The following is a 26,100-nucleotide window of genomic DNA, read 5'->3' as shown; positions in this document are numbered from 1 at the left end:
TTAATACCAGCCAGATAAAGCCATACGGCTGAAGGCTGGTATTCTCAGGATGGGGAGCTCCACGTTATGGGGAGCCCCCCCCCCTAACAATATCAGTCAGCAGCCGCCCAGAATTGCCGCATACATTATATGCGACAGTTCTGGGGCTGTACCCGGCTCTTCCCGATTTACCCTGGTGCGTTGGCAAATCGGGGTAATAAGGAGTTATTGGCAGCCCATAGCTGCCAATAAGTCCTAGATTAATCATGTCAGGCGTCTATGAGACACCTTCCATGATTAATCTGTAAGTGACTGTAAAAAAACACACACACCCGAAAAAAATCCTTTATTAAAAATAAAAAACACAAACAAATTCCCTCATCACCAATTTATTAACCCCGACAAACCCTCCATGTCCGGCGTAATCCACGGACTCCAGCGTCGCTTCCAGCTCTGCTGCATGGAGCTGACAGGAGCAGCAGAAGACACAGCCGCTCCGGTCACCTCCACGCAGCTAATGAGATGAGTAGCGCGATCAGCTGCTGTCACTGAGGTTACCCGCGGCCACCGCTGGATCCAGCGGTGGCCGCGAGTTACCTGACTGACAGCAGCTGATCGCGCTACTCATCTCATTAGCTGCGTGCAGGTGACAGGAGCGGCTGTGTCTTCTGCTGCTCCTGTCATCTCCATGCAGCAGAGCTGGAAGCGACGCTGGAGTCCGTGGATTACGCCGGACATGGAGGGTTTGTCGGGGTTAATAAATTGGTAATGAGGGAATTTGTTTGTGTTTTTTATTTTTAATAAAGGATTTTTTTCGGGTGTGTGTGTTTTTTTACAGTCACTTACAGATTAATCATGGAAGGTGTCTCATAGACGCCTGACATGATTAATCTAGGACTTATTGGCAGCTATGGGCTGCCAATAACTCCTTATTACCCCGATTTGCCAACGCACCAGGGTAAATCGGGAAGAGCCGGGTACAGCCCCAGAACTGTCGCATATAATGTATGCGGCAATTCTGGGCGGCTGCTGACTGATATTGTTAGGGTGGGGGGCTCCCCATAACGTGGAGCTCCCCATCCTGAGAATACCAGCCTTCAGCCGTATGGCTTTATCTGGCTGGTATTAAAAAGGGGGGGGGACCGCACGCCGTTTTTTTTAATTATTTATTTATTTTTTTCACTGCACAGTATAGACACGCCCACCGGCTGCTGTGATTGGGTGCAGTGAGACAGCTGTCACTCAGCGTGGTGGGTGTGTGTGACTGCAACCAATCACAGGCGCCGGTGGGCGGGTAAAGCAGGGAATACGAGATTGATTAATGAGCGGCCGGCTTTTTCAAATTAGAAAAAGCCGCCGAAGCAGTGTGAACGCCGTGCAGCGCCGGTGATCGGGGAACGGTGAGTATGAGAGAGGGGGGGACACTTCAGTCACTCGGGGGATTAGCGGTCACCGGTGAATCCTTCACAGGTGACCGCTAATCAGTACACGGCACAGACAGAGCCGCGGCATGAGAATGAAGTCGGGTGAAGTTCACCCGAGTTCATTCTCATTCCGCTACTCTGTCTTCCGACATGTAGTAACGACATTTTGCATCACACACGTACATTTCACACGGACAACACATACACATGTCAGTTATTTCACTCACGCACACACGGACATTCCACACGCACATACGGCTAGCATACGGGATACACACGCAGGCCACACATACCATAAAAACGGACCTAAAAAACGGAAAACGGACCCGAAAAATGGCCCGTTTTACACGGACATGGTTTTCACGGATGTGTGGCGGAGCCCTTGTGCTGTTCTCCGATTTCGTGGTAAAACTTGGTGAAAGATTTCCTTTAAGGTGCAAAATGGGAAAACAGCACAAGCATCACAGCCCATGATGGGAAATAGGAAAGTAAGGAACCCATTTGCCTGAATAGGATGCAAACATAGTAGTGACTGTAATTATCCAATACATTTTCAATGGATTCATTCATTTCAGCAACCATAAAGTGCCCACTCATCTATATTGTCTATAGAAGACGGAAACGTGCGCATCCTACATTGCCACCCCCAGTCAAAAATATAAAACTACAACTTAAAAAAATACCAAACAAGTTATTTATAGTCATTATACTCAAAAAGGTTGTACAGTATTAAAACAGCATGGATATTTTCCAAAAACAGCAAACCAAAGGACTATACCTAGTATTGTAGCTAAACACCATTGAAGTGAATAGGGTTTACCTGCAATACCACACACAGCCTGTGGACAGAGGTGGCGACAAATTTGGAGTTATTTTTCTATAAATGTACAACACGTTTAAATCTAATTTAAACTGACATATGAGAAGATCCTAATGTTTCACTCACCTCTCCACATTTGTAGCAATCTCCTGGACTTCGTTGATAAGTCGGTATTGTACAGGGTCACGACAGTGCTCCACATTAGGTCTCAGGGTTCTGGTTTCTAGTCGAGTCTGAGCCACTTTGATCGGTCCTTCTTTATCTGCAATGGCTTTCTTAAGATTTTCTATATTCTTCTCCTGGGAACTGATCTCATCCATAACCTTTTTAAAATAATGAAGGATTTTAAAGCTTAAGAATAGAAATGCACCTACAGTCATGGCTGAAAGTGTTGGCACCCTTGAAATTGTTCCGGAAAATGAAGTATTTCTCCCAGAAAGTTATTTCAATTACACGTTTTATTATAAACGTTTATTTTCTTTGTGTTTATTTGAACAACACAAAAAAAGAGAAAAAAACGCAAATTGGACATAATTTCGCACAAAACCTCAAAAATGGGCCAGACAAAATTATTGGCACCCTCAAATTAATATTTGGTTGCACACCCTTTGGAATACATAAGTGCAATCAATCGCTTCCTATAACCATCAACAAGCTTCTTATACCTCTCAGCTGGAATTTTGGACTCTTCTTTTGCAATCTGCTCCAGGTGTCATTTTTGAAGGTGTCATTTTTGAAGGCGCCTTCTCCCAACAGCAATTTTAAGATCTCTCCACAGGTGCTCAATGGAATATAGATCTGGACTCATTGCTGCCACCCAGAACTCCCCAGCGCTTTGTTTCCAGCCATTTCTGGAGGCTTCTTGAAGTATGTTTGGAGCCATTGTCCTGCTGGAAGACCCATGACCTATGAAGCAAACCCAGCTTTCTGACACTGGGCACTACACTGCAACCTAAAATCCTTTGGTAATCTTCAGATTTCATGATGCCTTGCACACAGTCAAGGCACCCAGTGCCAGAGGCAGTAAACCATTAAAAGAAGTTTGAACTTCCACCTTATTTCACTGTAGGTACTGTGTTCTTTCCTTTGTAAGCCTCATTTTGTTTTCAGTAAACAGGAGAATGATGTGCTTCACCAAAAAGCTCTATCTTGGTCTTATCTGTCCACAAGACGTTTTCCCAGAAGATTTTCAGTCTTACTTTATTTTGTCTCTGTGTCAGCAGAGGGGTCTTCCTAGGTCTCCTCTGTAGCGTTTCATTTCATTCAAATATTTTTAGATAGTTTGCGCTGATACAGATGCACCCTGAGCCTGAAGGACAGCTTGAATTCCTTTAGAACTCAATTGGGGCTGCTTATCCACCATCTGGGCTATCCTGTGTTCCAACCTTTCATCAATTTTTCTCTGCTGTCTATGTCCTGGGAGATTACCCAGTGTCATGAGTTGTAAACCTCTTCTTTATGTTGTGCACCGTGGACAAAGGATCATCAAAAGTTTGGACACACCTTCTCATTCAAAGAGTTTTCTTTATTTTCATGACTCTGGAAATTGTAGATTCACATTGAAGGTATCAAAACTATGAATTAACACAAGTGGAGTGAAATACTTAACAAAAAAGTGTGAAACAACTGAAAATATGTCTTATATTCTAGGTTCTTCAAAGTAGCCACCTTTTGCTTTTATTACTGCTCTGCACACTCTTGGCATTCTCTTGATGAGCTTCAAGAGGTAGTCACCGGAAATGGTCTTCCAACAGTCTTCAAGGAGTTCTCAGAGATGCTGAGCACTTGTTTGCCCTTTTGCCTTCACTCTGCGGTCCAGCTCACCCCAAACCATCTCGATTGGGTTCAGGTCTGGTAACTGTGGAGGCCAGGTCATCTGGCGTAGCACCCCTTCACTCTCCTTCTTAGTCAAATAGCCCTTACACAGCCTGGAGGTATGTTTGGGGTTATTGTCCTGTTGAAAAATAAATGATGGTCCAACTAAACGCAAACCAGATGGAATAGCACGCCGCTGCAAGATGCTGTGGTAGCCATGCTGGTTCAGTATGCCTTCAATTTTGAATAAATCCCCAACAGTGTCACCAGCAAAGCACCCCCCACACCATCACACCTCCTCCTCCATGCTTCACGGTGGGAACCATCCCGTTCACCTTTTCTGCGTCGCACAAAGACACGGTGGTTGGATCCAAAGATCTCAAATCTGGACTCATCAGACCAAAGCACAGATTTCCACTGGTCTAATGTCCATTCCTTGTGTTCTTTAGCCCAAACAAGTCTCTTCTGCTTGTTGCCTGTCCTTAGCAGTGGTTTCCTAGCAGCTATTTTACCATGAAGGCCTGCTGCACAAAGTCTCCTCTTAAGGCTATGTGCACACGGTGCGTTTTTCTCGGCGTTTTTGCGCGTTTTTCGGGTGCGTTTTTGGCCTCAAAACTGCATGACTTTGCTTCCCCAGCAAAGTCTATGAGTTTTCATTTTTGCTGTCCCCACACAGCGTTTTTTTTCAGCTGCGTTTTTGTGGTGACCACAAAAACGCAGCATGTCAATTATTCCCGCGTTTTTCACTGCGCTTTTCATCCATTGAGTTCAATGGGATGTTGAAAGACGCAATGAGAAACGCAAATAGCTGCGTTTTGGTGCGTTTCTAAGACCAAAAACGCAGCTATAAGCGCAGGAGGTGAGTAGTAAAGTGACGTGTACAGGAAGAGGATTCCTTCTGTCAGTATAGACAGAAGCATGAATCCTCCCGGTACCGTCACCGCCGCGTCCATCTCCCGTCCTGTGCATGTATGCTGCCGTGCGGCGCCATGTACAGGCAGGAGGTGGAAGCGGCTGCGAAAACAAAAGTTAACAGTAGAATAAAAAAAAAAAAAGTTATACTCACCTGTCTGCAGCCTCGCGGTGCCATGCCCGCTCCCAGCTCCTGTCACGGTATCGCCGCTCCCGCTCCGGCTGTGTGCAGTCTCCCCGGGGCAGGACCTTGCTTGCAGGACCTGGCGATGGATCACCTGATGCAGTCACCTGACGCATCAGCTGATCGAGTCTCGGGCTGACGCGGGCGCCCGGCCGGTATCAGCGGATGCGTCAGGAGACTTCATCCCTGATTACCGGCAGCTGCTGCAGCGATCGGACAGGATCAGACTCCCGCCCCATCGCTCTAGGAGCTGCCGGTAATTCAGCACATAAGTGAGTATTATTTTTTTTTTTTTCTACTGATGCATCAGCTGATTGTATAATCGGCGTTTATGCAATCAGCTGATGTGTGATGGGATTCACATCCTTTAACCTGACACATCATCTGATCGCTTTGCCTTCCAGCAAACCGATCAGATGATATTGGATCCAGATTGGACGGCGCGGGACCCTGACCCAGGATTACTGCGGAGGGGGGTTCTTTATTTCAATAAAGATGGAGTCACTAATTGTGTTGTGTTTTATTTCTAATAAAAATATTTTTCTGTGTTGTGTTTTTTTTTTATCTTTACTAGAAATTCATGGTGGCCATGTCTAATATTGGCGTGACACCATGAATTTCGGGCTTAGGGCTAGCTGATAATATACAGCTAGCCCTAACTCCATTATTACCTGGCTAGCCACCCGGCATCAGGGCAGCCGGAAGAGTTGGATACAGCGCCAGAAGATGGCGCTTCTATGAAAGCGCCATTTTCTGGGGTGGCTGCGGGACTGCAATTCACAGCGGGGGTGCCCAGAAAGCATGGACACCCTGCACTGTGGATTCCAATCCCCAGCTGCCTAGTTGTACCTGGCTGGACTCAAAAATGGGGCGAAGCTCACGTCATTTTTTTTTTAAAATTATTTCATGAAATTCATGAAATAATTTAAAAAAAGGGCTTCCCTATATTTTTGGTTCCCAGCCGGGTACAAATAGGCAGCTGGGGGTTGGGGGCAGCCCGTACCTGCCTGCTGTACCCGGCTAGCATACAAAAATATGGCGAAGCCCACGTCATTTTTTTTTTTTGGGGGGGCAAAGAAATCCTGCATACAGTCCTGGAAGGAGGATGCTGAGCCTTGTAGTTCGACAGCTGCTGTCTGCTCTCCTGCATACACTATTGGATGGAGGATGCTGAGCCTTGTAGTTCGACAGCTGCTGTCTGCTGTCCTGCATACACTATTGGATCGAGGATGCTGAGCCTTGTAGTTCTGCAGCTGTCTGCTCTTCTGCATACACTAGTGGAGAATGAAGAACACATTGAAGAAGGAAATGACATCAGACCTTTTTTTTTTTGTTCACTTATAAAAAACGCATAAGGACGCAGTGAGCAAAAACGCAGCAAAACGCAGCAAAAAAACGCACCAAATCGCAGCAAAACGCGTGCGTTTTTTGCCGCGTTTTTTCGACGCAGGTGCGTTTTTGTGCGTTTTTAGCGGCCAAAAACGCACAAAAACGCAGCGTCAAAAAAACGCAGCGTGTGCACATAGCCTAACAGTTGTTCTAGAGATGTGTCTGCTGCTAGAACTCTGTGTGGCATTGTCCTGGTCTCTAATCTGAGCTGCTGTTAACCTGCAATTTCTGAGGCTGATTACTCGGATAAACGTATCCTCTGCATCAGAGGTGACTATTGGTCTTCCTTTCCTGCGGTGGTCCTCATGTGAGCCAGTTTCTTTGGAGCATTTGATGGTTTTTGTCACTGCACTTGGGGACACTTTCAAAGTTTTCCCAATTTTTCAGACTGATTGACCTTCATTTCTTAAAGTAATGATGGCCACTCGTTTTTCTTTACTTAGCTGCTTTTTTCTTGCCATAATACAAATTCTAACAGTCTATTCAGTAGGACTATCAGCTGTGTATCCACCAGACTTCTGCACAACACAACTGATGGTCCCAACCCCATTTATAAGGCAAGAAATCCCACTTATTAAACCTGACAGGGCGCACCTGTGAAGTGAAAACCATTTCCAGTGACTACCTCTTGAAGCTCATCAAGAGAATGCCAAGGGTGTGCAAAGCAGTAATCAAAGCAAAAGGTGGCTACTTTGAAGAACCTAGAATATAAGACATATTTTCAGTTATTTCACACTTTTTTGTTAAGTATTTCATTCCACATGTGTTAATTCATAGTTTTGATGCCTTCAATGTGAATCTACAATTTTCAGAGTCATGAAAATAAAGAAAACTCTTTCAATGAGAAGGTGTGTCCAAACATTTGGTCTGTATTGTAAATCTTTGTTATTAACTATATTCCTGTTGCAAGTTCTGGACTGCATGTACGTCTATACTTTTCAGTGTGTGGCTGCCCATGAGCAGCATTTAGTGCATCCAGGCTCGCTTGTCCATCTGCTGCTGTCCTGGTCCTCACTGATCCATGTGCTGTCCTGTTCTGCTGTAGCGTTACCTACGGTCTGTGCTGCTCACCCTGACCTATGGCAGAAAGAATCCATCTCACCAGGTGAGCCCATAAAACAAGGTAGTCTAGAGGACTGACAGTAATATGACCTATCATTATGCACGTGGTGTGACAGTCCTATTCTGTACATTTGTATGCTACACAGTACTACGTCTCCTCTCCTGTATTTTACCTTAGCCAGGTGAACTTCTAACTTGTTTTTTGCATCCTTTGTCTCCGCTACTCGTCTCTTCAGGGCAAAATTGACGGTTTCACACTGTTTGCGCATGTCGCAGGCTGTTTCAGATAAAATGCTGTCAATCAAAGCCCGCAGTGCTACAGCATTGTTCCTCTGCTTTTCGGCTTTTTCAATGTTCGTATTGCTGAAATCTTCCCATTCTGTAGGTGTTACTGAGCTGAAAATAATAAGAGCAAAACTATATTGTCATAACCACAGTCTTGATTTTTTTTCCTTTACAAGATGCTTTGTGCTGGTCCTGAGTTTACAATATTAGAGGCTGATGGGGATGAAAGTTCTTTTTAAAAAGAGCCATTATCAGGTAAAAAATGATCAATTCATGACTTTTTATATATCCCTGCTGTCAGGGCCGGCGTCAGCACGCGGCATACCCGGGCAAATGCCGGGGCCCTGGAGAGCTGGGGGGGCCCACTCGGCCTCGTCAGTTCTGCTGCCCCCGGGCCGAGTTCCGGGGACAGCAGTCCTTGGCACTGGAAACTGTGGCTGCCGGCCCTTTAAGGCCCGCAGACCACAGCGTTCACTGTGTTCTGCTGCATTGAGCATCATCTGTGGGCGGAGCTACCGCCCGGCGTCCTGCTCGGTCGCACAGATGAAGGAGTCACAGTACCAGCCAGCGACCCCCAGCACATCGCTTCCCTCCAGCGCTGTGTGGGCCCCATCTGCACCGTGACCTGATCAGTATGTGGGACATCACTCTCTCCCCACCCCTCCCTGTCCCCCCGTGCGTGTGTGGGCCCCGCAGAGCCGCGTGTGTGGCCCCCGGAGCCGCGTGTGTGGGCCCCGCAGAGCAAGGTGTGTGTTTGTATGTATGTATGCATGCAGCAGAGCAGTATGCGTGTCTATATGTATGTATATATGCAGCAGAGCAGTATGCGTGTCTGTATGTATATATGCAGCAGAGCAGTATGCGTGTCTGTATGTATGTATGTATATATGCAGCAGAGCAGTATGCGTGTCTGTATGTATGTATGTATATATGTAGCAGAGTAGTATGCGTGTCTGTATGTATATATATATATATATATATATATATGCAGCAGAGCAATATGCGTGTCTGTCTGTATGTATGCATGTATGTATGCAGCAGAGCAGTATACGTGTCTGTATGTATGCATGTATGTATGCAGCAGAGCAGTATACGTGTCTGTATGTATGCATGTATGTATGCAGCAGAGCAGTATACGTGTCTGTATGTATGCATGTATGTATGCAGCAGAGCAGTATGCGTGTCTGTATGTATGCAGAAGAGCAGTATGCGTGTCTGTCTGTCTGTATGTATGTATGCATGTATGTATGCAGCAGAGCAGTATGCGTGTCTGTCTGTATGTATGCATGCAGAGCAGTATGTGTCTGTCTGTCTATATGTATGCATGCAGCAGAGCAGTATATGTGTGTCTGTCTGTATGTATGTATGCAGCAGAGCAGTGTGTGTGTGTGTGTGTGTCTGTATGTATGTATGCATGCAGCAGAGCAGTATGTGTGTGTCTGTCTATATGTATGTATGTAGCAGAGCAGTGTGTGTGTGTCTGTCTATATGTATGTATGCATGCAGAGCAGTATGTGTGTGTCTGTATGTATGTATGTAGCAGAGCAGTATGTGTGTGTCTGTCTATATGTATGTATGCAGCATAGCAGTGTGTGTCTCTGTATGTATGCATGTATGATGTGTATCTATGTATGTCAGTGTATATGACTGTATAGATTTGTCTGTTTATATGTATTTTTGTGAGTTTGTCTTTAAATATGTATATGTACGTGTATGTATCTGTATATGTGTGTGTGTCTGCGTGTTTATGGGGCCCACTGGGACTCTTCCACCCGGGGCCCACAAAAACCTGGAGCCGGCCCTGCCTGCTGTTCCCTTGAGTATTTGTAATATTTATTTCTGTTTGTTTTGTTTTTTTAAATCCGCCACACGGTTCCGGAGAACTGTGCGTTTTTAGCTAGTAGTGATTTTTCTGGTCTAAGAGGGCGTGGCTTACATGATTATTGGGGTGTGTCTTCAGGCTGTGAGCCACGCCCCTTGTACTGACCATAAAAATTAGCACTAAATAAAAAGGTCATTATTTCCTGAACCATATAGCAGATTTAACAAATAAAAATATTTCTAAAAAAAATCCCAGGAAAAAAGAAAAAAAAAGAAAAAAGTAATAAAACAAGAGCAAAAACTAACAACTTTTGACCTGGTGACAAGTACTCTTTAAAAGGGAACCTGTCACTTACCCTCTGGCGTCTTCACCTTTTACCGATATCATTCTACTCCTGCGCAGCCATCTTCTGACTACAACTTCTGACTGGCTGGAAGTCAGAAGTTAAGTCACATGCTCTAAATGCAACTCTATGACAGCCAAAATGAGCTCAGAATGAGCCTCTCATAGAGATGCATTGAAGAGTGATCTCAGACGTGCTCCATAAAACACTGGCACAATACGGCAGGTCAAAACCAGCCTGAGACCGACGGGAACAACAGCAATAGAGGGTGAAGACCATGATAGGTGAGTATATGAGTAGGGTCAGGGACCTTAGGGGTACTTTGCACACTACGACATCGCAAGCCGATGCTGTGATGTCGAGCGCGATAGTCCCCGCCCCCGTCGCAGCAGCGATATCTTGTGATTGCTGCCGTAGCGAACATTATCGCTACGGCAGCTTCACATGCCCTTACCTGCCCTGCGACGTCGCTCTGGCCGGCAAATCGCCTCTTTCCTAAGGGGGCGGGTCGTGCGGCGTCACAGCGACGTCACACGGCAGGCGGCCAATAGGAGCGGAGGGGCGGAGATGAACGGGACGTAAACATCCCGCCCACCTTCTTCCTTCCTCATTGCAGTCGGGACGCAGGTAAGGAGATGTTCCTCGCTCCTACGGCTTCACACACAGCGATGTGTGCTGCCTGCTGGAACGAGGAACAACATCTTACCATCGCTGCTGCGAAATTATGGAAATGTCGGACCCTACACCGATCATACGATAACGACGCTTTTGCGCTCGTTAATCGTATGTAAAAGGATTCACATACTGCGATGTCGACAGCGACGCTGGATGTGCGTCACTTTCGATTTGACCCCACCGACATCGCACCTGCGATGTCGTAGTGTGCAAAGTACCCCTTAGATTAAAAGCACTTTAAGACAAAGTTAAGGCAGAAAGACCCACTAATAAGTAACAACTAAACTCAGCTGCCGTAAAGGCCGGCCAAGTCTCATAAAAGGAGGAAACCCAGCGTTTGGTGACATCCATGGCTTTGAGACTTCATTGCCTGCAAAGGATTCTCTACAAAGTATTAAAAATTAACTTTTTATTTATAGTAAAATAAATTTGTCTAATTATTTCTGAGCCCCTGAAATAAGGAGACTTGGTAGAAAAATGGTTGGAATTCCTAAACGTTTCACAGAATATTTTTGTTCAAATTTTTTCATTAAAACTTGAAGGTCGACACTTTAATTTCAGTTGTTTAATTTTAAATAAAAAATAGCGACATGCAGAGGCCAAATGATAAAGATTCAGTCACTGTCCAAATATTTATGGACCTAACTGTATAGAAAATATGAGGGTCTCCTATAAACACCAACCACAAGCTGGCAGTCATAGGAGCGCTATCATGGTATAGGGATCATCAGCAGGTCCCTGACTGTCTTGATAACCTATCAGCAGCCCCATAATCAACTTGCAAGCGGGGAGAGAATTATAGCTGATGGGGGATCAGAACGGTGCGCCCCGGGAGCACGCTGTTAAAGCTGCTCTCAGAGAATGACAGTGGCATTTCACAGCTTCACAGATCATATTGCCAGTTTAGTTTTACTGCATAATGAACGCTGCAAAAGCAAAAACAATGTCAGAAATGCTTTTTTCCCTCCATCATTTCTCCACATTTGCCATTTTTTTCTCTCAATTTTCATCCCGCAAGAAAAAACCCCCAAACCCTCATGGACAAATAAAAAAAAGTAACAGATCTTGGAAAAAGTGGAGGAAAAAACAAGGGGAAAATAAAAATTAATTCTGGCGGTCATGTGTTAAGACTATGATAGGCGAGACTGGACAACAACCATCTATTGAGCATCTTAATTTTGGCCTATGATGGGGGAAGAAAAAGAGCTGCATGTGGAATTCAACATGTCCGATCCTTTGGCGGGCTTTGCACGTTGCAACATCGGTAACAATGTGTTACCGATGCTGCAGCGATAGTCCCGCCCCCGTCGCACGTTCGATATATAGTGAAAGCTGCCGTAGCGATTATTATCGCTACGGCAGCTTTACACGCACATACCTGCCGTGCGACGTCCCTCTGGCCGGCGACCCGCCTCCTTCCTAAGGGGGCGGGTCGTGCGGCGTCACAGTGACGTCACACGGCAGGCGGCCAATTGAAGTGGAGGAGCGGAGATGAGCAGGATGTAAACATCCCGCCCACCTCCGTCCTTCTCATTGCAGCCGGGAGGCAGGTAAGGTGAAGTTCCTCGCTCCTGCGGCTTCACACACAGCGATGTGTGCGGCCGCAGGAACGAGGAACTACATTGTACCTGTCGCTCCCCCGGCATTATGGAAATGTCGGAGGCTGCAGCGATGATACGATGACGACGATTTTGCGCTCGTTCATCGTATCATCTAGGATTTACACACTACGACATCGCAAGTGACGCCGGATGTGCGTCACTTTCGATTTGACCCCACCGACATCGCACCTGCGATGTCGTAGTGTGCAAAGCCCGCCTTAGTTCGCAACCGTCAGAGGTGTCTGGTAATCACTAACTTCTCTCTTCTTAGCAGAACAAATGCATGCTCATCTGGGCAAGCGTGCATGTGTATGAGCAGGCAAAACAGCAACAATTCATACTCAGAGGGGCTGTCTGGGCAAAATAAAACTTTGCCCAGGGGTCTGATTATGTAAAAAAACAATAAATGCAGTGATACTCCCCTACCAGCCTCTGCCGGGATCCAACGCAGGTGGCTCCGTGATCTGCACAGAGAAGGGGATCATTGAAGTCACGCGATTGTCTGTGATTGGCTGCAGAACATTATCATAAAACATCCTGTGATGCACTATTAAATTCACGGACCACAGACTATTATGGTCCGGCACCTAGTGGAACGTTGACATCACTATTTCTCTACAGAGAAAAAGGAGTGGCTGCACTGGATCCCGATGGGTGGCAAAGGGGAGTATGACCATATGTGTTTTTTACATATGCAGTGCCTTGGACAAAGGTTTTATTTTGCCGAAACAACCCCTTTAACCATACCCATATTTCCTATTATGACATGCCGCTGTCAAACATGAGATCCATGCACAGAATTTTCCTTGGTTATTAATGCTGAAGATCTGCTCTTGCTCAGGACACCTTATAACTTTGTGTTACATGTTTGCCAGTCCAGATCACAGGAGAAATCTGCAGGCCATTCATTACTGTTCCCTCGGTCACACAGCCAGCTTTGTGCTAGTAATCTTATATTCATTTTTCCATAAAAAAGTAGGAGCAGGTCATCAGGAGACGTTATGTCCTGCAAGATGTGCTCATTTTATTTATTTTAAGAGCCCAAGAACTGCAATCTATACCCAACAGGTGAAAGCCCCCCAATAAACCATTCCCGACCCTTTGGACTAGAAGGTCACAGCGAGGGCCGGGGAACAGTGGCCTTCCATAGATGAAGTTTAGGGAGACACAGTCTTGTTCCCAGCATCCAACAGGGCTGCAACCCCAATGGAATTGGGAGCCAGTGTAGATCAGCTCCATTTCAGGTCCCCTTCACACGTCCGTGAAAATCACGTACGTGTTTCACGGACGTGTCAAAGGTGCGTTTTCCTCTCCGTGTGCCGTGTTTATGGCACTACGTGTGTTCTCCATGTGTTATCCGTGATAACACACGGAGAACGGGAACTTTCTGCACACCTGTCCCTGGCGTCACTGTCCGTGGTGCTGATCTTCGGTCTCCGGTCCTGCCGACTCCCCACTGCTGCCGCTTTCTCCGCAGTGAAGTGAATATTAAATGAGCATAATGAGTGGAGGTCGGCAGCAAGTGACAGCAGCGGCAGAGACAGGAGGGCTGGAGAAGATGAGTAAAGATTTGTTTTATTCTCTGACACGTGAGTTTTCTCCAGCGCGTGTCAAACGGGACCGCATCCACACTACATCCGTGTGGTATGTGTGCGGGCCGCGTGACACCCGTGCTGCCAGAGAAAAACGGACATGCATCGGTGTGGAGCACACGGGCTCACGTCTGCTCCACACGGAGGCACGGGTCAATGGCTGCACACGTGCGTGCACATAAACCCATTGATTTTAATGGGTTTACGTGTGCCCGTGTCTCCGGTACATGCGGGCACGGACCTAGCACGTACCGGAGACACGTGCGTGTGAAGGGGGCCTCAGAGAGAGCAGAGCTCGGGGTTTGCAGAGGGAAGCAGAACATGATGGCTACACACTGTACCCTAGACTGATCAGGAGGGAACCAATAAGGGAACCGCACCCTGAAAAGCCTTGTATGTTACCAAGAGCACAATGCCATATCTTACTTTCCCTGCACGGTTACCGCATTGGAAACATATTTGATGTCCGGAGTGTTGTTTGTCAATGTGCTGCAATGATTATCCAGTTTCAAAGCTTCAAACTTGTCTTTAAGATCTTTCTCCAGCGAATATTTAGCAGAACGACTCAACCTAGAAACAATGGAAATTCAATGGGTCATCATGGTGCAGTTATTCATAAAGTACCGATGATTAGAAAAATTGCATAGTATATAATGCTAGAAGCATACATACAGAAAACAATTGTTATGTCGGCTGTTTGAATAGAAAACAATCAAGATCACAAAATAAGAAAACAGACTTAACTGGTCACAATGGGTGATTGTCCTGACTTATCTAATTTAGTTATCACACATGAAGCCCTCTGTTATCTGTCCCATATCTACATTATGCTTTGATCCTAGCTCCTCACAGTCTACCGTCCCATCAACATAAACTATTTTTACAATGAAGCTGCCCCAGAGGTCAGCCTGTGGTAAGGGGCTGTTATTGATAACAGATGTATGGGCTGAGAGGGGACCTTTCCCCAGTTTGAGCATGTAAACCAACCACATCATGGAATAAAGGTTAGATATTTTTTTTTTATTTTGTTTTTTTTAAGACCAAGTAGGTCTTAGCAGAGATTTGTCTCTAGGGCATCTACTTTTTGTGGCCTCCCGACTCAACCTCCGACGCACGATGTCAGCAGATAGAATGATCTGACCTGTGATGGATTTTGGACTATCAATCTTTTTGTTCTCAGAGAGATAAGTAGCCGCCAATGTCTGGCAGCAGCTGATCATAGTGATCACAGGAGGAGTTATCAGAGTTAAGGTGGTGTCACACACAGCGACAACGACAACGACGTCGCTGTTACGTCACCATTTTCTGTGACGTTGCAGCGACGTCCCGTCGCTGTCGGTGTGTGTGACATCCAGCATCGAGCTGGCCCCTGCTGTGAGGTCGCCGCTCGTTGCTGAATGTCCAGCTTCATTTTTTGGTCGTCGCTCTCCCGCTGTGACGCACAGATCGCTGTGTGTGACAGCGAGCGAGCGACGAAATGAAGCGAGCAGGGAGCAGGAGCCGGCATCTGGCAGCTGCGGTAAGCTATAACCAAGGTAAACATCGGGTAACCAAGGTGGTTACCCGATATTTACCTTCGTTACCAGCCTCCGCCGCTCTCACGCTGCCAGTGCCGGCTCCTGCTCTCTGCACATGTAGCTGCAGTACACATCGTGTAATTAATCCGATGTGTACTGTAGCTAGGAGAGTAGGGAGCCAGCGCTAAGCAGTGTGCGCGGCTCCCTGCTCTCTGCACATGTAGCTGCAGTACACATCGTGTAATTAACCCGATGTGTACTGCAGCTAGGAGAGCAGGGAGCCAGCGCTAAGCAGTGTGCGCGGCTCCCTGCTCTCTGCACATGTTGCAGCACTGTCGTTATGATCGCTGCTTCGGCTGCTGTGTTTGACAGCTCAGCAGCGATCATAACAGCGACTTACAAGGTCGCTGCTACGTCACAGAGAATGGTGACGTAACAGCGACGTCGTTGTCGCTGTTGTTTAGTGTGAACCCAGCTTAAGGGTCCCGTTACACGTAGCTAAGCACCAGCGATCCGACCTGGCAGGGATCACTGGAACGTCGCTACATGGTCGCTGTTGAGCTGTCAATCAGGCAGATCTCCACAGTGACCAGCAACCAGCCACCAGCAACCCGTGTAACAACGGCTCCCTGCACACTCAGAACCGGCACTCGTTGGTCTCCCGCCGTCAAACACGCTGATGCGTGCTGCACAGCGGGAGACCAACGAGCAAAAAATGGTCCTGATTATTTTTTCACAATCAGCGACCTTGTAGCAGGGGCCCGCTCGCTGCTGCTTGTCACACACAGCGATATCGCTGGCGAGGTCGCTGATACGTCACAAAACTTGTGATGTTTAAGCGATCTCGCTAGCGATCTTGCTATGAGTGACGGGGGCTTTAGTGTTTTTGTGTAGCAAGGAGAGATCACTGTTGGCCTAGTTATCGGCCAAACCTTCGTTTGGGCATCAGCCATCTGTGTATGGGGACCCTTAAGCCCACCATATGTCGCGGGCGGAGGAGGGGACGCCGCGCTCTCCCACTGCTCGGGTCCGGCTGCCGCTGCTGCGGCCTGCTGCTGCTGCTCGGTGGCTCGAGCGATGGGCCGGATCCCGGGGACTCGAGCGGCGCTCCTCGCCCGTGAGTGAAAGGGGATTGTTTTTTTTTTGGGATAGTTTATTGTCCGTGACGCCACCCACGGTTGTGGTGATTTGTTGACACCACCGCTGCTCTGTATGGGGAGCCCGGGAGTGATGGTATGGAGCAGCCAGTTGTTGATGTGCCCCTCCGTGGGTAGGGGTTGTGGTGCTCCCGGGGCCCGGTGAAGGGATTGGTATGGTGGACAGGCGGGTATGGGGCCTGTGGAGGTGCAGGGGCGCAGGGGCAGCGCTGTGCCGCACGGCACGGAGGTACTCACTCAGCCAGTAAACACGACACAGTTCTCGGTAAACAAACGGCTGGTTGGACGGGTCCCTCGGACGGTTACGGTGCTGCTGTTCCCTGCAGTTAGCGGTGACGGTCTCTTCCCTGCACCTATGTAAAGTCTCTTTGGTAGCGATGGGTCCCCACCGGTTACCCGCTCCCCGGCTTCAATCTGGGCCGGAGGAGCCTCTCTCTTGCCCGCAGGCGCTGGCCCTGGGAAACTGGTGCCTTGGCGGTGGGGTGTCTCCCCTCAATGGTCGGACTGTTGCCTTCAATCGGGACTTGGTTGTTAGGAGACAGAGGTCCCCTTCACTGACGGATTTGGCAAATTATGGCGACTCCTAGCCTTGCCGGGATCCGAAAGGCCCCTGCCCTGGTGCTGACTGTTCTTCGTATACTGCTCCGGTACCGCCGGGTCGCCACCCGTCCGCGGTCCTTCCAGCAACCTCCAAACAGTCCCCCTGCAGACTATCACCGCCGTCAGCTGACCTTGCTGTCACAGTCCGGGGCACACACCCGGACCAACTTCAGGCTTTACTACTCTCACTTTTCTGTCGCTTCAGCTTTTCTCTTTAGCTCCACTACCACTTCACTTCCTTCTACTTTCACATCCTTCACTGATCTTTACTCCTTCCACTTCCTCCTCCAAACTCTATCTGCCTGGTTCCTCCCGCCTCCAGGGCTGTGAACTCCTCGGTGGGCGGAGCCAACCGCCTGGCCCACCCCCTGGTGTGGACATCAGCCCCTGGAGGAAGGCAACAAGGATTTTGGGTTAGCTAGGTGTACCTGCAGGGAATGTGGGGTGCATGTGATGTTGTGACCTGTGACCCCTGGCCTGCCCAGGGCGTCACATTCCCCCTTAGCAAAACGCAGACCGTCCTCGGGCTGCCCGTCCAACACCGGTTTTATTTTCCTTTTTGTTTTCTGTAAAAGATAGAAAAACGGTAACATATTTACAATTTATGGCATCATCCCACAGCGGGAGGTTCATTTCTTAAACGTTGCAAACTTTATCACGGTTAACGGTTACGGTCTCCGCTCTCTCCCACCCAAGTAACCTGGCCCTGATGCTGCCTCTAAAGCCCAGGCAGCACCCCTTGACCCCAGTCCAGCACAAGTTACCCGAGTGGGATCTGTCCTTCCCCTCCAGAGGGTAGCCACCGGTTCCTGTGGTGGCTGGGCCCCAGCCTGCTCTGCTGTGGGCCCTCCCTCCAACCTGCCTCTCCGGAGGCGGTAATTGCGGAAACGGTACCGGTAACTCAACTTATTTACAAGCCACTTAACGTTTGTGGTTGCCCTGCAAGTTCACGGGCTTGTCCATGAGCAGTTCCTCATACAAACTTTCAAACGGTCCCCACGGGGACAACGGTGCCGGCAACGGCCGGTTGCAAATCACGGTAAGACAATCAGGTTACTTCATCAGTTGATCACTTTCAATTTCAGAACTTTCAAACAAACACACTGGTGGTCCCAACGGGGACGGTGCAACGGTGCTCCGCTGCCCTTACTGTGCATTTTCGTCCTCCTCACCTGGCTCTGGGTGGAAGAACACGGGCACCAGCCCCTCCAGCGCATAGCAAGCGCGGCGAGGAAGGGCCGCCCGATACCCGTTGTTTCCACTCTGGGGGATGTAAGTGGCCTCCGTGCCCTGCAGAGCGACGACTCCTTCATCTTCCTCCGAAACGGGCTCGGTGTCAGGCCCGGAGTCACCATCGCCCGTCTCTGCGCCAGGCGGGTTGCCGCCAGCTGCCGCAGCTTCCAGGCTTGTCACTCTCTCGGCCACTGTGACGAAGGGGTGTACGCCCGACGGGCCAGGTGCAGCGCGGTGCACGGACAAGGAGGACAGAGGCAGCATGGGAGCCAGGGGTAGACCGGGTCCCTCAGCCGCAGCGGCCGGTCCCTCGGGGACATAGGGGCGTGGGTCACCCTCCAGCTCCTCCAACATAGCCTCCATCCCATACACTCGTGCAACTGCAGCTGCGTCCTCCACCTCTGCGGTCCACTGTTCCATCAGCCGGCAGATCTGGCTCCGGTAGTGTCGACAGATCCCTGCCGTTCGGGCCCTCAGCCATGCCGCTGTCCCGGGCACCGGTTCGGTAGCCTCTGCATAGCTAGGTGGAACAGACATCTTTTTGCAAGGCTCAGCAAATTGCAGGGTCCCAGCGTCCGTGCTTGTATGGCCGCGGCTACATGCGTCCAGTCGCCATTTCGTCCCCCTTAGCCTCTTTTCGGCCCCTCCTCTATCGGGGCGGGGTTTTGGCCTTCGCGCCTCTGCTGCTCGAGAAGACGCTCGAGCGGGAACTTTTCGCGCCAAAGATGGCGACTTCTGAATTTTTCCGGCCGGATACCTCCGGCGGTCACAAGGCGCACCTCTACCCAACGGCAGAGCGGTAAGATCCTGTTCGTGACGCCAAATTGTCGCGGGCGGAGGAGGGGACGCCGCGCTCTCCCACTGCTCGGGTCCGGCTGCCGCTGCCGCTGCTGCGGCCTGCTGCTGCTGCTCGGTGGCTCGAGCGATGGGCCGGATCCCGGGGACTCGAGCGGTGCTCCTCGCCCGTGAGTGAAAGGGGGATTGGGTGTTTTGGGATAGTTTATTGTAATAGTTTATTGTCCGTGACGCCACCCACGGTTGTGGTGATTTGTTGACACCACCGCTGCTCTGTATGGGGAGCCCGGGAGTGATGGTATGGAGCAGCCAGTTGTTGATGTGCCCCTCCGTGGGTAGGGGTTGTGGTGCTCCCGGGGCCCGGTGAAGGGATTGGTATGGTGGACAGGCGGGTATGGGGCCTGTGGAGGTGCAGGGGCGCAGGGGCAGCGCTGTGCCGCACGGCACGGAGGTACTCACTCAGCCAGTAAACACGACACAGTTCTCGGTAAACAAACGGCTGGTTGGACGGGTCCCTCGGACGGTTACGGTGCTGCTGTTCCCTGCAGTTAGCGGTGACGGTCTCTTCCCTGCACCTATGTAAAGTCTCTTTGGTAGCGATGGGTCCCCACCGGTTACCCGCTCCCTGGCTTCAATCTGGGCCGGAGGAGCCTCTCTTGCCCGCAGGCGCTGGCCCTGGGAAACTGGTGCCTTGGCGGTGGCGGTGTCTCCCCTCAATGGTCGGACTGTTGCCTTCAATCGGGACTTGGTTGTTAGGAGACAGAGGTCCCCTTCACTGACGGATTTAGCAAATTATGGCGACTCCTAGCTTTGCCGGGATCCGAAAGGCCCCTGCCCTGGTGCTGACTGTTCTTCGTATACTGCTCCGGTACCGCCGGGTCACCACCCGTCCGCGGTCCTTCCAGCAACCTCCAAACAGTCCCCCTGCAGACTATCACCGCCATCTGCTGACCTTGCTGTCACAGTCCAGGGCACACACTCAGACCAACTTCAGGCTTTACTACTCTCACTTTTCTGTCGCTTCAGCTTTTCTCTTTAGCTCCACTACCACTTCACTTCCTTCTACTTTCACTTCCTTCACTGATCTTTACTCCTTCCACTTCCTCCTCCAAACTCTATCTGCCTGGTTCCTCCCGCCTCTAGGGCTGTGAACTCCTCGGTGGGCGGAGCCAACCGCCTGGCCCACCCCCTGGTCTGGACATCAGCCCCTGGAGGAAGGCAACAAGGATTTTGGGTTAGCTAGGTGTACCTGCAGGGAATGTGGGGTGCATGTGATGTTGTGACCTGTGACCCCTGGCTTGCCCAGGGCGTCACACATACATATTGCATAGTTGTCATCGTTCAACGGGGAAGCCATCTTTGGCCTGCTGTCCCATTCACAAAAAAACCCAAACATTAAACATTTTGTGTTTTATACTATTCTCAAGAAGGACAGGAAGCGCAGTTGGGGGGAGTAAATGAATCGGTTTGTATAATTTCCAATGCACAAGGCAAATGCTTTAGGGTCTTTTATCACCAAACTAAAGAGATGCATTTTGAGACTTGATATTAATGTGTTCAGGGACTGATGACCCTTCAAATATCTGGGGCCTAAGTTTAGCCAGTCTTGTTTTTGAGAGCTTTCTCTCCAGACATATAATGTAAAGCTGGTGTCACACACAGCGACAACGACAACGACGTCGCTGCTACGTCACCATTTTCTGTGACGTTGCAGCGACGTCCCGTCGCTGTCGCTGTGTGTGACATCCAGCAACGACCTGGCCCCTGCTGTGAGGTCGCCGGTCGTTGCTGAATGTCCAGCTTCATTTTTTGGTCGTCACTCTCCCGCTGTGACACACACATCGCTGTGTGTGACAGCGAGAGAGCGACGAAATGAAGCGAGCAGGAGCCGGCACTGGCAGCTGCGGTAAGCTGTAACCAGCGTAAACATCGGGTAACCAAGGGAAGACCTTTCCCTGGTTACCCGATGTTTACGCTGGTTACCAGCCTCCGCCGCCCTTGCTGCCAGTGCCGGCTCCTGCACTGTGACATGTGGCTGCAGTATGCATCGGGTAATTAACCCGATGTATACTGTAGCAAGGAGAGCAAGGAGCCATCGCTAAGCAGTGCGCGCGGCTCCCTGCTCTCTGAACTGTGACATGTAGCTGCAGCACACATCGGGTTAATTAACCCGATGTGTGCTGCAGGAGAGCAAGGAGCCAGCGCTAAGCGCGGCTCCCTGCTCTCTGAACTGTGACATGTAGCTGCAGCACACATCGGGTTAATTAACCCGATGTGTGCTGCAGGAGAGCAAGGAGCCAGCGCTAAGCGCGGCTCCCTGCTCTCTGAACATGTAGCACAGCGACCTTATGATCGCTGCTTCTGCTGTGTTTGACAGCTAAGCAGCGATCATAACAGCGACTTACAAGGTCGCTGTTACGTCACCGAAAATGGTGACGTAACAGCGACGTCGTTGTCGCTGTCGTTTAGTGTGAACCCAGCTTAAGGCTGGTGCTTATCTCCAGGAGGACAAAAGGATCGGCAATCCAATATCCAGCACATCAAATCCTTAATTCCCCTGACGATAAATTAAAGTCCCCATTCATATTAGACAGTTGGTGGGATACATCGATATCTGAGGGTTCATCCAACATTAAGAAGGTTTGAGTAAGTCATTAGTTCAAAATCAACAGAAGCCAAACCTAAGGCCCCGTCACACTAAGCAACATCGCTAGCAACATCGCTGCTAACGAACAACTTTTGTGACGTAGCAGCGATGTTGCTAGCGATGTTGCTGTGTGTGACATCCAGCAACAACCTGGCCCCTGCTGTGAGGTCGTTGGTTGTTGCTGAATGTCATGGGCCATTTTTTAGTTGTTGCTGTCCCGCTGTGAAGCACAGATCGCTGTGTGTGACAGCGAGACAGCAACAACTAAATGTGCAGGCAGCAGGAGCCGGCTTCTGCGGAGGCTGGTAACCACAGTAAACATCGGGTAACCAAGAAGCCCTGTCCTTGGTTACCCGATATTTACTTTCGATACCAGCCTCCGCCGCTCTCACTGTCAGTGCTGCCGGCTCCTGCTCTGTGCACATGTAGCTAGCTGCAGGACACATCGGGTTAATTAACCCGATGTGTGCTGTAGCTAGGAGAGCAGGGAGCCAGCGCTAAGCATTGTGCGCTGCTCCCTGCTCTGTGCACATTTAGCTGCAGCACACATCGGGTAATTAACCCGATGTGTGCTGTAGCTAGGAGAGCAAGGAGCCAGCGCTCAGTGTGCGCTGCTCCCTGCTCTCTGCACGTGTAGCTCCGTACGGTGGTAACCAAGGTAAATATCGGGTTGGTTACCGATATTTACCTTAGTTACCAAGCGCAGCATCTTCCACGCGGCGCTGGGGGCTGGGACATTGGTTGCTGGTGAGCTCACCAGCAACTCGTGTAGCCACGCTCCAGTGATCCCTGCCAGGTCAGGTTGCTGGTGGGATCGCTGGAGCGTCGCAGTGTGACATCTCACCAGCAACCTCCTAGCAACTTACCAGCGATCCCTATCGTTGTTGGGATCGCTGGTAAGTTGCTTAGTGTGACGGTACCTCTAGATCAGGGGTAGATGCCTATCTCAGCTCACAAACCAGAGCAGATATCAATTGTCTGTAGTCCAAGGCATTGCGGACCCCCTCACAACTGGTGCTGCGGCTACTGTGACCGGAGAGGCTGACATCTGTGGTTATCTTCATTCATTTTTTTGGGTGTGATAGAAAGCGCATACATGTGACTGTCTCTTCTGTCATAGGAGCAGCACTAGCCAGAAAAGAGGGTCAAGAGGCCCCCACATCCATCATAAATAAGTCTCTGTGATAAACAACCTATTTATCCTGTTGCTTCATTAAAAACAATGTTCACAGACTAAAAGTGAATAACAGGTGATTCACAAAGTAGCCGAGCCTGTAGTGTTTGGCCAGTTAATACTTGGTGTAAGGAGATGTAACTCACCTGATCTGCTCAGTGATCTGCTCCAATGTCCTCTGCAGCAGAGCCACCACTCCCTGGATCACTTCCACTTCTTTGATAAGTTCCCGCTCCACTTCATCATGAACCAGATCTATACCAACTCTCTTCTCTCTAAAACGGTGATCAGTAAATTAGATATATGCATTGGTGACCAAAGCAGAATGATTGTAGGGCAGAATATATGTATTGTTAGATTACATGGCCATGCAAATTTACCTGGAGCGCTGATCAATTTACAGAAAAGAGGACCTTCAACACCAGGGCCGGATTAAGGTTGGTGGGGGCCCATGGGCAGAAGATCTGGTGGGGGCCCAATAACGTTAACATTTTAACCATAACAGTAGAGCACGAACTGTAGCATTTAGATATAAATACTGCACCTCAGTCTCACATTCCCCCTCCTCAGCATACTGTGCCCTCACACTGGCCCCCATGCTGCCCCTTCTCTATACTGCCTACCTTCTTCACTATCCAGTCACTATACTGCACCTTAGTCTTGCATTCCCCTCCGCAGCATACTGTGTCCTCCATACTGTGCCCTCACACTGGCCACCATGCTGCTCCTTCTCTATACTGCCTACCTCCTTCACTATCCAGTCACCATACTGCACCTCAGTCTCACATTCCCCCCCCTCAGCATACTGTGTCCTCCATACTGTGCCCTCACACTGGCCACCATGCTGCTCCTTCTCTATACTGCCTACCTCCTTCACTATCCAGTCACCATACTGCACCTCAGTCTCACATTCCCCCTCCTCAGCATACTGTGACCTCCATACTGTGTCCTCACACTGGCCACCATGCTGCCCCTTCTCTATACTGCCTACCTCCTTCACTATCCAGTCACCATACTGCACCTCAGTCTCACATTCCCCCTCCTCAGTATACTGTGTCCTCACACTGGCCACCATGCTGCCCCTTCTCTATACTGCCTACCTCCTTCACTATCCAGTCACAATACTGCACCTCAGTCTCACATTCCCCCTCCTCAGTATACTGTGTCCTCAGACTGGCCACCATGCTGCCCCTTCTCTATGCTGCCTACCTGCTTCATTATCCAGTCACTATACTGTATCTCCGTCTCACTTTCCCCCTTCTCAGCATTCTGTGCCCTCCATACTGTGCCCTCACACTGGCCACCATGCTGCCCCTTCTCTATACTGCCTACCTCCTTGTACAGTCACTATACTGTACCTCAGTCTCACATTCCCCCTCCTCAGCATACTGTGCCCTCCATACTGTGCCCTCACACTGGCCACCATACTGCTCCTTCTCTATACTGCACCTCAGTCTCACATTCCCCCAGCTCAGCATACTGTGCCCTCACACTGGCCACCATACTGCCCCTTCTCTATACTGCTTATACCCCCTCCCCCACTACCCAGTCTCCATTCTATGCCCCTCACACTTTTCTTTCTCAATACTGTCCACTTACAATTTTCTCCCACCATACTGCTGCCTCACATTTTCCAATGGTGCCCCCCTGATTGCTGTGCAGGGGCAGATATGCCGCATGCCCCCCAAAGGTACGCCCCTGTACAGTGTACAGGAGAATACATGACTGGTACACGCAGGGCCGGCTCCATGTTTTTGTAGGTCCTGGGCGAAAGAGTCTCAGTGGGCCCCATCCACACATAGACATGCACAGATACTGTACATACACATACAGGCATACGTACACATACAGTATATATTTAAAGACAAATTCACAAAAACACATATAAACAGACATAAATCTAGACACAGTCATACACACCGACATACATAGATGACACATAGATACGCATCACACATGCACACACAGACACATTTTTATATTTTTATCTAATTTTTAATATTGGGAAGCCGGCAACAGCCTCATTCACCTCCCCGCTTGTCTCCATCCAACTCCTCCTGGGCATGTGTCTGTGCCACGCTGATTGGTGGCTGACACTAACAGACATGGCCGCACATAGAGAACACTAACACTGCTGTATATACACATCACAAGAGAGGCTGGGGACATACACATTACTGGGGACATCTATATTACCGAGGAAAGGTGTACATAGCAATGGGGGGCATACAGCTCTAGAGGGGGGCAGTGGCTCTGAGGTGGGGGGGACAAAGAGCTCTGAGGTGGGGGGATGACATGCAGCTCTGGGGATATACAGCTCTGGGGTGTAGAGGACATACAACTCTGGGGGTATAGTATTATGCAGCCCCCATATTCCTCCATATAGTGTTATGAAGCTCCCATAGTCCTCCATATAGTATTATGCAGCCCCCATGTAGCACTATGCAGCCCCCATATGGCACTATGCAGCCCCCATATGCCATTATGCAGCCCCCATATGGCATTATGCAGCCCCCATATGGCACTATGCAGCCCCCATATGGCACTATGCAGCCCCCCATATAGTACAATGCACACCCATATAGCATTAGGCACCCTCATGTAGTACACAGCCCCTATATAGCACAGTGCAGACCCAGATAGCATTAGGCATCCTCACATAGTACACAGCCCCTATATAGCACAGAACAGACCAAATAATATTAAGCACCTTCACATAGTAAACAGCCCCTATATAGCACAGTGCAGAGCCAGATAGCATTAGGCATCCTCACGTAGTATACAGCCCGTATATAGCAAAAAGCAGACCCAGATAGCATTAGGCATCCTCATATAGTGTACAGCCCGTATATAGCACAGTGCAGAACCAGATAGCATTAGACACTCACATAGTTCACAGCCCCTATATAGCACAATGCTGACCAGATAGCATTCGGCACCTTCATGTAGTATACAGCCCCTATATAGCACAGTGCAGAACCAGCTAGCATTAGGCACCTTCATGTAGTATACAGCCCCTATATAGCACAGTGCAGAACCAGATAGCATTAGGCACCTTCATGTAGTATACAGTC

The 26,100-nt window shown here is 49.4% G+C and overlaps 1 protein-coding gene across 2 annotated transcripts in view; it reads right to left on the bottom strand.

The window, feature by feature from the left end:
• The window catches only part of TEKT1 (tektin 1), a 57,418-nt gene that overhangs the window by 13,349 nt on the left and 17,969 nt on the right, over positions 1-26,100 (bottom strand). For both annotated transcript variants that reach the window (XM_075333269.1, XM_075333268.1), the window contains exons 4-7: positions 23,173-23,301; positions 14,330-14,473; positions 7,759-7,981; positions 2,350-2,546 (exon numbers count right to left, since the gene is read on the bottom strand). In XM_075333269.1, coding sequence (XP_075189384.1) covers positions 2,350-2,546; positions 7,759-7,981; positions 14,330-14,473; positions 23,173-23,301 — 693 coding nt within the window. The remainder of the gene's footprint in view (positions 1-2,349; positions 2,547-7,758; positions 7,982-14,329; positions 14,474-23,172; positions 23,302-26,100) is intronic.

This window comes from Anomaloglossus baeobatrachus, chromosome 2 (genome assembly GCF_048569485.1).
Source record: "Anomaloglossus baeobatrachus isolate aAnoBae1 chromosome 2, aAnoBae1.hap1, whole genome shotgun sequence".
Classification (NCBI taxonomy): domain Eukaryota; kingdom Metazoa; phylum Chordata; class Amphibia; order Anura; family Aromobatidae; genus Anomaloglossus; species Anomaloglossus baeobatrachus.
Note: the sequence above shows the minus strand (reverse complement) of the source record. Positions and strands in the feature narration are given on the sequence as shown.